Raw genomic sequence first — 12,296 nt, forward strand, 5'->3', positions numbered from 1 at the left:
TGTCATTAAGCTTAAATAAACCTGGGTGTCACACCCTCCAGGAAAGATTTTTAGATTAAATTTGCACTCTTCCTAGAGGACAGAAACTCTAATCCTTAGCTAACATTACTGACAAAGCTGTAAAATCAAGTCTCTCCATAGTAACCTGCTGACCTGGTCTTCCTCATGTAGCCATTCTCCATTAAAAAAAAAAAAAAAAAAAAAATGTGAATACTAACAGGAGCTTCTCAAGCACCCTCCTGCTCCCTGGGCAAGAGCTTCACCTTGCTTTCTTCTCTTATGTTCTAGGCTTAAGCCCCTTTCTCTCCATCCTCCTTAAGCTTTCAGCTGTATAATAAAATCTTTCTGAACCTTATCCTTTGGTCCATGGATTTCAGTCTTTGAATTCATAGGACAAGGATCTGGGAACATCTAAAAGTATTGGTGCAAGGAACACGAAACTCTTGTATTAATTCCAGTGAGTTGTTGGCCAGCGGTCCTTGATGCAAAAACATTACAAGCCATTGCTAAGGCTCTTGGTTTCCAACCAGAACTAAATGGTAAGACCCTACTGTTGAAGACACCACATACTTGGGTTGCAGGTTACAGAGAAATCAAGCTGGAGCTGAAGTGAAAACTTCCTCCCTGTAGACAGAAAACCGGAAAAAACTACACTTCATGCAGCTGTATGGGAGAGAGAAGTCATCAATGGTGCTAAACAATGGACACTGCAAGCCTTAACACTGGCCAGCCAGGCCAAATATATTAACTGTTCCAATAGTGGCATGTCTGTTATTAGGAAAACCAACTGCTCTCTAACTGGACTAGAGGCCCATTCCATGAGAGGGAATATATATCTGATAGTGAAAGCCTAGTTAAAAACCCAATGGCAGGGATGGAGGGATTGCTTAGCAGTTAAGGCACTTGCCTGCACACTTTAAGGGCCCACGTTCAACTCTCCACATCCCACTTAAGCCAGATGCACAAAGTGAGGCAAGCTCAAGGTCACACATACCCACTAGGTGACACAAGTGTCTGGAGTTCAATTTCAGTGGCATGGCACACCAATTCTCTCCTCTCAAAAATAAAAAGGCCTATGGCAGGGAAGGTCATGAGCCCTAGGGGAGTAATGCTTACTGTTGACTGGCTAAATGCTTATATTATGCCCATCAAACTGCCCTGTAAGCACTTTTCTTAATGTTTACACCCATATACTAGTGCTACTCTCACTTTTGGTTAGAGAAACTTCACTTTTAAGATGGCAGTGGCCACTGGAATGACTCAAACGGCATCACAGTGCTGAGAAGAAATGACAACAGATTGGTCAGCACCAAGACATCTCTATCACACTTTCCAAGGGTCAGGGTCTATTGTGAAAGAGGTGGCAGAAAGAATGTCAGGGCCAAAGGAAGGGTAGGACTGCTTACAATATAATCTTCCAGACACAAAATGGCCTGGTTATCCATGTTTTTGCAGTACCTGGTACTACACACACACTATCTTCATAATAGGAGGAAAAGAGGATGGCATCAAAATAAAGGATACAATGGGCTAGAGAAATGGCTTAGTGGTTAAGGTGCTTGCCTACAAAGCCAAAGGATCCAAGTTCAATTCCCCAGGACCCCAGGTAAGCCAGATGCTCAAGAGGGCACACACATCTGCAGTTCATTTGCAGTGGATGGAGGCCCTGGCACACCCATTTTTTTCTCTCTCTCCCTGCTTCTCTCTTGTTGGGCCTTGACAGGCCCAGACATGAGGCCTAGTGGAACTTCCTGAGCCTAGATAAAGTTTGGCAAACTGCCTCCGCCCAGCTATGATTCAGCAGGGGGCCAAATGGCCTCCAGCCTGCCACTTCTGTATAAGAAGTCAGAGTACCCTGCTCGGGGGCACTTAGAACCAATCATTTCAGAGGTCGCGGTATGCTATTAGCCCTTACATCTCACCCCACCCTAAAGTCTCCAACTTTTCTCAACATTATATAAACACCCGCCTGTAACAATAAAGTGAGTTCCTGTTTCGAAAAGACTCCAGACTTTTCTCTGGTGGCCAGGAGAGGTTTCTGGGTCGTAGGAGGCTCATCATCCCCTCAACCCCTAGGGAGGAACCAGCAGGCCTGGTCCTTCCCTCGGCACTACCTGGCCCCACCAGCAGGGCCCGGCACTCTCTCAATCTCTCTCTCTCAAATAAATAAAGAATAAAGGATACTAAAAATGAAGGGTGGGAGGGGATATGATGGAGGATTTGAGGGGGAGAGTGGGGATGGGAAGAAAATTATCATTTATTGTCTATAATTATGAAAACTGTGAAGAAGTTAAATATTCATACATTGAAATCCAAGTCCTAACGTGATAGTATTAAGCAATAGGGTCTTTGCAAAGCAATTAACTCACAAGAGTGGAGACCTCTTAATTTCCTTTAGCATATTTATAAGGCTCCCATAAAGCTCTGTGGCTTCTTTCCTCCAAGTGAGGCTACATTAAGTTACCAGTCTGCAACTTGGAAAAGCAGCTTTGCCAGAACCACCTATAATCGCACTCTCATCTCAGACTGCCAGCCACTAGAACTGAGAGAAATAAACTTGATTTTGAGTGCCCCAATATATGGCATTTTGTTGTAGAGGCCCTGTAGTAGACAGCTTCAGGTTGCTGGGATGAACTTCCAGACCATACACAGTTTATAGGAGGAATGGAATTTATTTGAAGCTTAGAGATAGAGGGGAAGTTCCATAATGGTAGAATAAGCTGGCCCACTTTCATAGCTCCATACAGACCACCAACAGTACAAACAAGCACACACTCCAGGAACCCCAAGCAAAACTCCAGCACTTTGGATATTTTTGGCTAGAAATTTCAGATCCTCCTCGACACCTTAGAACGGGACTCTAGGATCTTCCCACAGTGACACATCCTCCAGCCAAGATACAAGCTTGAGTAAAAACTCCTGAATCTGTTGGGAGAAAGCCACTCAAACTACCACAAGCCCCAACCAAGACATGACACGTTGTGGAAATATAAATTACAATAACTGTAAGGAGACCCACTGCCTGCTGTCAAAACAGCTAAAAATATTTTTTAGAAGCAGTAATAATATCAAATACACATTTTTCACACACCACAGGTAAAATGCAAATTGGTACATGCTGCCACTGTAGCAAATAGTTCAGAGTCGATGTTTGAGTTTTTGTTTGATTTCAAAAAAGCTAAACATTTACCCAAAGCATATATCAGAGAAAAATGAAAATATATACAGATATAAAAAACTATTCATAGCAATTTTATTTAATAGCCCCAAACTGGAAATAATTATAATGTCCTTCACTAAGTGACTATACAAAGTATGGTATATATCTGTACCACTGAATACCACTCAGTAAATAGCAACTTCCAACGACTGCAACAACTTGAACAGATTACAAGGACATTAAATTGGCTGCTAAGAAGAGAAACATCTTTATTAAATCCACAAGATCTCAAGAAAATATGTCATTTTTTTCAGAATTTATTTCCCTTTTTCTTTTGGTTTTGGTTTGCAAGGAGAGCTGTGGTGTTTTTTTTTAAAACATAGATAATCTTCTAATGCAGTAATTATGTTGTTACTATTGATTTAAAGGAAAGTAAAACTGCATTGTTTTCCTGAATGTGTTGAATAGTGAACATATTCAAAATGCACATACCTTTAACTATATGTTGCTTTTCCAAGGAAATTAAATTCACTACATAATTATGGCTAAATACAAACATATAAACTTAAGTCTGAGAAGTCTATCTCTATAAGCTATTTAATATATGTTTGTACTTTATGTTTGATAAAGTACAATAAAGTTCAGAAGTTCTCTTTCAACACACACCCTTTGCAACAGCAACACAGAAATGAGAGGCCACTTTAAATGAATAAAATCTAATTCCTTACAAGAAGTAAAATACACAAAATGTTCCATTGCTTACAAAGTCAATGTTTTAATAAGCAACAATATGAAATGATACAAAAATGTGCTTTTATGACCTATCACTCTTTGAAATATATAATTTTCGAAACTGTTGACTTCTAACCTCGGCTCTTCTTTAGGATTACCTGTGAGGGGAAGAGAATGAAGATTTATATTATGCCTTCAGAAAATAAAACCTCTGACTTAAGTTAATTTGCAAGATAATTAGCGAATCCTTTTGTCTTATAGTGATCGAGATTTCTCTAACACTGACTGCTTCTCTCCAGCAATGCATAACATGCCTAGATTCACTTTCATTGATCTCTCCAACTGCAACCCACAATATCAAAATTATTGCTTTTAAACTTGAGGCTTTTTTTTTTTTAATTTTATTTATTTGAGAGCAACAGACACAGAAAGAAAGACAGAGAGAGGGAGAGAGAGAGAATGGGCGCGCCAGGGCTTCCAGCCTCTGCAAACGAACTCCAGACGCGTGTGCCCCCTTGTGCATCTGGCTAACGTGGGACCTGGGGAACTGAGCCTCGAACCGGGGTCCTTAGGCTTCACAGGCAAGCGCTTAACCGCTAAGCCATCTCTCCAGCCCTAAACTTGAGGCTTTTTAAACATACTGCTAATCTAGAGAGTTACTGAATGTTCTAAAACTGAAACTCCCTACTATAAATCAGGTATTTCCCAACTCTAAAGTAGTATCAGTAATGCAAATCTATTTCAACAGGAGATTCTCTCATTGAAAAGGAATTATATAAGCTGTAGTTCAGCTTATACTGGAGAGCACAGTATAATGTATACTATCTATAATGTGGGTAATATTCAAACCATTTCCTATTATAGGAATAAGACAAAGGGGATATTTAGTTGTAAAGAAGATGGGGGGATTAGGCCAGAATATCTTCAAAACAAATTTTTTTTAATTTTTTTATTATTTATTTATTTGAGAGTGACAGAGAAAGAGGGAGAGAGAGCGGGGGAATGGGCACGCCAGGGCTTCCAGCCACTGCAAACAAACTCCAGACACATGTGCCCCCTTGTGCATCTGGCTAACGTGGGTCCTGGGGAATTGAACCTCGAACCTGGGTCCTTAGGTTTCACAGGCAAGCACTTAACCGCTAAGCCATCTTTCCAGCCCTTCAAAAAATTTTTAAAGCATTTAGCTACCATTGTTTAATTGGGGGAGGGTGACTCACAAACATAATACTTTTCAAGCTCTTCAGTCTTTTATTTACTTCCAGAAAAAATACTTCCCTGCCTTTAGGAATTGCAATATCTCTAACTACAAAGGAATTGTCAAGCTCTACAACATACATCAGGCCTATTCTGATAGACCTACAAGATACCAACATGGGGACTGTACAATATAGGATTATATGCATGACTGGACATAAAAAATGCTGAATATATTATGTAGCCAAATAAGTTGACAAAATGCCATTAGGCAGAATTCAACAATTGGGCTGAAGAGATGGCTTCATGGTTAAGACATTTGCCTGCAAAGCCAAAGGACCCAGATTTGAATCTCCAGGACCCACATAAGCCAGATGCAAAAGAGGGAACATGCATCTGGAATTTGTTTGCAGTGGATGGAGCCTCTGGCGCCCTCATTCTCTCTTTCTCTCTCTCTGTCTGCCTTTCTGATAAATAATAAAATAAATAAATGTTTCCCCTTAAAAAAAACAAAAGAATTCAAAAAATTTCCTTACACTATATTTCTTCTAATCTTTCCAAACTTTGTATAACTATAAGATGCTAGGATTGTGGGAAACATGTTAAGGGTACCTGGGAACACTGAATTACTTTGAACTATGTTAATCTCTAAGTATTAAAGAAAACTTTCAATTGTCAACAAAGAGATCATCTGTCAAAAAATAATTTTCACGAGGCATGATGGTGCAGGCCTTTAATACCAGCACTTGGGAGGCAGAGGTAAGGAGGATCGCCATGAGTTCAAGACCACCCTTAGACTACATTCTCTCTTTCTCTCCCTCTCTGTTTCTAATAAGTAAATAAAAAATTTAAAGTTTAAAACCAGAATTTAAAAAGAAATAAAAATAATGTCCCAAAAAATGAATTTGCAAAATTCTCCACTAGGTTTAGTCTTACAAAGAAACTCTAGTAAAATGTTATCTTTGTTCCTAAAACATTCCACTCAGAAGTTAATTAAGTTTCCAAAGCTAGAAAATTATTATGAATTGAGCAGCTATAAACATAGTTGAGCAAACCTCTCTGAACTGACAGGCATGGAGCTTTCGAGGTAAATGCCCAGTAAGGGAATAACTGGGTCTGTTGGTATGTCTACAGTCAACCTTTTTAGTAGTCTCACATTGCTTTCCATAGTATTTGCAGCACCTTACATTCCCACCAACAGTGAATGAGGGTTCCTATTTCTCCACATCCTCACCAGCACTTGTTTTCATTTGATTTAAGTAACTAGGGCAACTTAAAATGATCACAAGTAGGTCTGGCAATCACAGTTAGAAAGCTTCTCAGCCTACAAATTGGCAGTTAAGCTTCATTTTCTCCTAAGCAGTGACAAAGCATTAGCCATTAATCTTTACCACTAGAAAACAATAATACACACACAGGAGGAAAAAAAGAATCTACTTCAATAATTAAAATTGATTGACATAAAGGACAAATATCAATTCAGGCAACAAAAGTTAAAGTATCTGAAACAGAAGCAGTGACAGCCTAGGTGGCATTTCTAAACTCTTCTTGTTCCAGAAAAGGGATCACATTTACCTTCGCTGCATCCACTACATGATCCTTGTTGATGATACTACATTTATTCTCATAAGCATTTGTCCTGGACTCTTCAGCCAGTCGACGAATGAACAGCAAGCAGCTCAGGTGAACCTTCAAAGAGAAACCAGAAGGACTCAAACACAAATGTTTTCAATAGGAACTCTTAATTAATTTTTTTATACTCATTTGAGAGTGACACAGAGAGAAAGACGCACTTAGAGAGAGAGAGAGAGAATGAGCACACCAGGGCCTCCAGCCACTGCAAACGAACTCCAGACGCATGTGCCCCTTGTGCATCTGGCTAACGTGGGTCCTGAGGAATCAAGCCTTGAACCGGAGTCCTTACACTTCACAGGCAAGTGCTTAACCTCTAAGGCATCTCTTCAGCCCTTCAATAGGAACTTTCAAAATTCAAAATATAATTTAAATTTCCAGAAAATGCTAAGTCAAAATGCATTGATGACTATTTTAGGCTTTTATTTGACAATATGAGGTATAAGATTTTTTAAACCAGATATTTAAATTAAAATACAGAAAAGCATGTGAATAATAAATTTTAAAGACTGATGAATTCAAAAATATATACTAGTCAAGTTGCTTGCCACCTGTGAATTACAACATATCTTCTATTGATAATCTTCAAATTTTCTTTTAAAATCATTTTAAACAGATAATATAAACTGACAGTACAAAATCCAAGAGCCTACAAAGGATTATAAATATTAACATTGTGGGAAGCTGGGAAGAGGACACATGTACTATTTTTGCACATTTTTGTAAGTCTATAATTACTTAAAAATAAAAATTGTAAAGAACTTAAAAAAAAAACAGTTGACTGCCTGCTCCTCTCCTACATTACCCCTGTCAACAATAGCTGTCAGTTTCTTGCATATTCTTATAGAAATAAACTCTACACATGTTAAAGACTTGTATAATCAGGATATATATATATTAACTTTTCTAACATGTTATATATATGGTACATCTTTAGGAAATGATATGTATCATTTTACTATCTGAATAGTCATAATAACATTTTATTAAATATTTTATTCAAAATTGCCAAATCAATAAAAATGATAATTTACATGAACATACCTTGAAAACAGTTTAGTTCCACATAGTTCAAGCAAGAGAAATATATGTGTTGAAATCCTCTCAATCCTCCCACTAGGAATAATATGTAGTAGTCTCTTAATTACCATTATTGTTAACATCTCTGTTCACTGCTTCTGCCAGGCACTTCAGGGGACTATCCACTTGGATCTAGTTAGAATCTTTAGTTAAAGATATCTCTCACCACACATTTCTTTCATTATTTACATCAGAGTGCAGGATAGTCACTGTTTCGTGAACTACACATAAACTCTCCTAAAGTTCATTAAATGTTAAATAATCAGGTAGTGCTTCAAAGATAGAGATTGCTATTGGATTGTTATGTAGGTGTTTAAGAGTGTTTTAATGGTAACTAAACAACAGGGGTCTACAAACTTACTAGAAAATTATATTCTTTTAACATTTTTTTTGATGCATTGTCTTCATTAACTCTCACAAGTAGTTCAAGGAAAAGCACTACAATTCTAATTCTTTACATTATACTAGTGTTTTAATTCCAATAGTACTATTCCCCGTTATAGTGAAAACATTCCAGACTTTTATCTGTTAGTCTAGATTTTGTACTTTAAAGACAAATAGCTTCCAGATGCCTTCAGGGTAAATCCCACATGTCTTAATACTAAACTCTATTTGACTTCCAGTTTTCATCTTTTACCTTTCCCAACTCCAGTGCCACATTAAGTTTTCTGAAGTTCTATCAGAATTCCAATGCATCTTTGTTTCTTTCTAGAAACAACAGACTTCCCTAAAAAGTCCAACATCCCAATATAAAAGATTATATTTCTCCACAGTATCTTACGTTTCCTATCATTGTATGTAATACAATATAGTATAATTTCTCACCTGACTTTCTCAAATACAACAATGACAATAACTATTCTACCAGTCTCAATATTTCCCCAAGTGACTTTTAACACATTATTCAATACAAAGTAGCAAATTATTACTTCATGAACAAAAGAACCCTCCAAGCAGGGCTTGGTGGTACATTCATAAGAACAAAGGGGAAGCTGCTTCCTTTCTCTGCTAGCCTGCACTACATAAGTCAAGGTCTGCCTGTATTACATGGCAAGATCTCATTTCAAAATAAGTAAAGAAAGAAAAATCTTTCCCTTAGTGTTTTTTAGGAGTCATTGTTTTAAGCAGCCTGTATGTAAGACAGCCAAGTGGTGTCACTCAAATGCCCTAGCCTAAATTAAAAATAGTCAGAACAAAACCTGGTTTCAAGATAGTTAGCTAAGCATTCAAACTGAAAAACAAATCAGCCGGCTAGGAAGGTAAATCAATTGTTTAAAATTTATTTTTAAAAGTCCCCCAATTTACAATTTCTATTCACCAAAGACTGAGCCAGCTTTTACCTCCTCCAACTCTACTCAGAGGGCTTTGAAATTTTCACACAAACCAAAGAACCCAAATATTTCTACAGATTCCTCTGGGATAAATCTAAAAGCTAAGGGAGCCACTAGAAATCTGCAATATTTAAATTTAACATAAGCTAAACCTTGCATGAGTTCCATGGTGGGTAGACAGAATGAGGGGGAGCCTCTCAATAACTAAATTGCATAAGGTACATTCCTGTGGTCCAAAAGCAGAAGAAAAAAAAAAAAGATCAAAACTGCTTTCTATGAAAAGAACTTGATAACATGAAATGCCTGTTTAGTAATTTTATGAAGTCAAGAGAGAACAAAAGGCAGTAAGCAAAACCATTGGGTTGATACACACAAAACTGAAAATAATTTAATGAAAGCCACAGAAGACAAGAATATCACCTGAGGGCTGGAGAGATGGCTTAGCGGTTAAGCACTTGCCTGTGAAGCCTAAGGACCCCGGTTCGAGGCTCGGTTCCCCAGGTCCCACGTTAGCCAGATGCACAAGGAGGCGCACGCGTCTGGAGTTCGTTTGCAGAGGCTGGAAGCCCTGGCGCGCCCATTCTCTCTCTCTTCCTCTACCTGTCTTTCTCTCTGTGTCTGTCGCTCTCAAATAAATAAATAAATAAATAATTTTTTGAAAAAAGAATATCACCTGAGGGGGGGTGGCCCAAGGAAGTTCCTTTCCCCTATCACTCCAACAGTTTGACAGTTCAACTCTGCTTCCTTTCTCTGCCACTAAGATTACACCCTACCATATTGTGCAAGGTCCAATCTACTCACAGGTCTTAAGGCAGAAAAGGGCGGATGTTGACCTGAGGCTAACTACTTGAGAAATGTCTACCACAGCATCTTCCTCCGCTGGTGGTCTTGGTACCCTAGAACAAATGCATCACTTAGGCACTTTGAAATCCAGCCCACGTGTGCTACCTCCACCATCACCAAAGATGAATGTAGTGCTCAATAAGGTCTTTTCTTATATTTTACATTAGTAAAGGTAAAAGAAAGTAAAGAGAAGGCTGTGGAAAAACACCCAGGACACTAAGAAATCAATGTCATTTTAAAAAGATCTGGGGGAAAAGAATATATCAAAATACAAGAGGGAGTGGTTGGAAGTGAGAGAGGATTCCATGAAGGAGACAGGACAAAGGAGTTGGGAAAGGGCTATGTAAATTTTTAATACTATTTTAGCAAATAAAAGTAAACAATAAGCTGCAATGTTTCATGTCAAAAGCCACCCATGCAGCAAGCCTTTCTGTATCTACAATTCTGCACCCTGAAACATCCATTCATCCCTTAGACAGAGAAATTGTGTGGAAAGCCACAAGAAGTCCTATGGTCTTAACCTGGGGAAATAAATTTCACTCTGCTAGAGCAAAACGCATTCCAGGCATTCGACACACAAACTGAATTCACTTTGACGCAGAAATATTATTCAGTGATTTGGTGGGGCAATTTATTGGGGAAAAGAGCACTGCATCAAGAAATTTTAAGTCAGACAGGGTTGCAAACTTGACTAAGTGTTGTATTATTTGTCTAGGAAAATGAGTTCCCAATTGAGAGCACTTTGGGATCACAGATGTTTAGTTAGGCAGATTAATGTAGATGATACGGGGCAGAGCGTTTGGTAACATTAAACAAAAAAAAAAGGAAAAAGAGAAGAGAGGGAGGCAAGAGACCTATTACAAAATTACAAAACCTGCTTTGAAAGGTTTCTCTTCCACACCCTCTTCAAGCACAATCCAGGATAGCGATACCCAAATACCGTTGGGCTAGTTTTCCCTCCGGCTGAAAGTTCTTGCTAAGGCCAGTTAAAAGCTCCAGAGAACCTACACTCCGGATCGGCAATATTCGGCGTCCGAACTACGGGCATGCAAGCTGCCTCGTCCCTGCGGCACACGGATCGGACACGGGCCTGGCTGGGGTGAGCAGGCCCGGCCGAGGTCAAGGTCCCCAAGGCTACCTCGTCCCTGCGGCACACGGCTCGGACACGGGCCTGGCTGGGGTGAGCAGGCCCGGCCGAGGTCAAGGGCCCCAAGGCTACCTCGTCCCTGCGGCACACGGCTCGGACACGGGCCTGGCTGGGGTGAGCAGGCCCGGCCGAGGTCAAGGTCCCCAAGGCTACCTCGTCCCTGCGGCACACGGCTCGGACACGGGCCTGGCTGGGGTGAGCAGGCCTGGCCGACGTCAAGGTCCGCGCTCGGCCGCGTCCAGCCCCGGAGGACAAGGACGGCCTCTCACCAGCAAGTCGCCGCGCGCCTCCAGACGCAGGTGAGGCTTGTATCGCTTGAAGACGCGCCTGAGGAAGCCGCGGGGTGCCGTCCGTTTTATCTTCGTCCTCTGGGACACGGTGGCGGAGCGCGCCATAGCCCGCACACTGCGCGCTCGCGAATGCCCAGGTCGCCGCCGCGGGCCGCTAGGGTTCTGGCGCTTTCCGTAGGCCGGGCGCGCCGCGCGTTTGAATCTGCCGCCCAGGGAAGCGCGCCGGCGCGCCTTAGTGACGTCACCGCGCCCGCCCGCGCCGCCGCCGGAAGCGCATGGCCACAGGTGGAAATCGCCCACGCTGGGCGGGGCCGCTCTCCGTGACGTCACTAGAAGGCTGGGGCTTCCCGAATCCTCTGTATTAACATGGTTCTGTGAATTTAAGAGTTTTCTGAGGGTTCCACTTGTGAAGAGATTAGTTAGAATGCCGACTAAAGCAGCCACATCTGTTCCCTGAACACTCGACTGTAATACTGCCCAAAGAAGTTTGTGTTTAATCAGTACTTCACCGCAACCGTCCTAGCAAAATCCTGATTTTCGGATAGTAAAATACAACATTTTAAACTCTTATATAATTGCACTTAGTAACACTTGCTTTTTTTGTGTGTCTCTGGATTTTCTTTAACCAATATTGTCCCTTTTAAGACTTTCTGCGTAACTTTGCCATCACTTTCAAGTGCAGTTTAAGTGCTGCTTGGCTAAAGCCTGTAAGTGCTTCCTTAGGTACTTCTCCACCGCTGTAGGGCCACGAAAGCATCTCTCAAACTTCAATCCTCATCAAAAATTATCCAGGAGCCTTGTTGAAATACCATGGGGCCCACGTGCAGATTTTTCTGATTAACAGCATCTGCCTATACATGAACATTTGTATTTCCAACAAATAGGTG

At 40.5% G+C, this 12,296-nt stretch overlaps 1 protein-coding gene across 1 annotated transcript; it reads right to left on the reverse strand.

Moving 5' to 3' along the window:
- Positions 1–3,535: 3,535 nt before the first annotated feature.
- Positions 3,536–11,600, reverse strand: Cenpw (centromere protein W). Its single transcript, XM_004651227.2, has 3 exons — positions 11,389–11,600; positions 6,662–6,775; positions 3,536–4,050 (listed from the first exon to the last, which is right to left on the reverse strand). Exons 1-3 carry the CDS (start codon positions 11,512–11,514, stop codon positions 4,024–4,026), a joined length of 267 nt encoding a protein of 88 aa, XP_004651284.1. The 5' UTR covers positions 11,515–11,600; the 3' UTR covers positions 3,536–4,023.
- Positions 11,601–12,296: the final 696 nt, after the last annotated feature.

Source organism: Jaculus jaculus, chromosome 9 (assembly GCF_020740685.1).
Source record: "Jaculus jaculus isolate mJacJac1 chromosome 9, mJacJac1.mat.Y.cur, whole genome shotgun sequence".
Taxonomy (NCBI): domain Eukaryota; kingdom Metazoa; phylum Chordata; class Mammalia; order Rodentia; family Dipodidae; genus Jaculus; species Jaculus jaculus.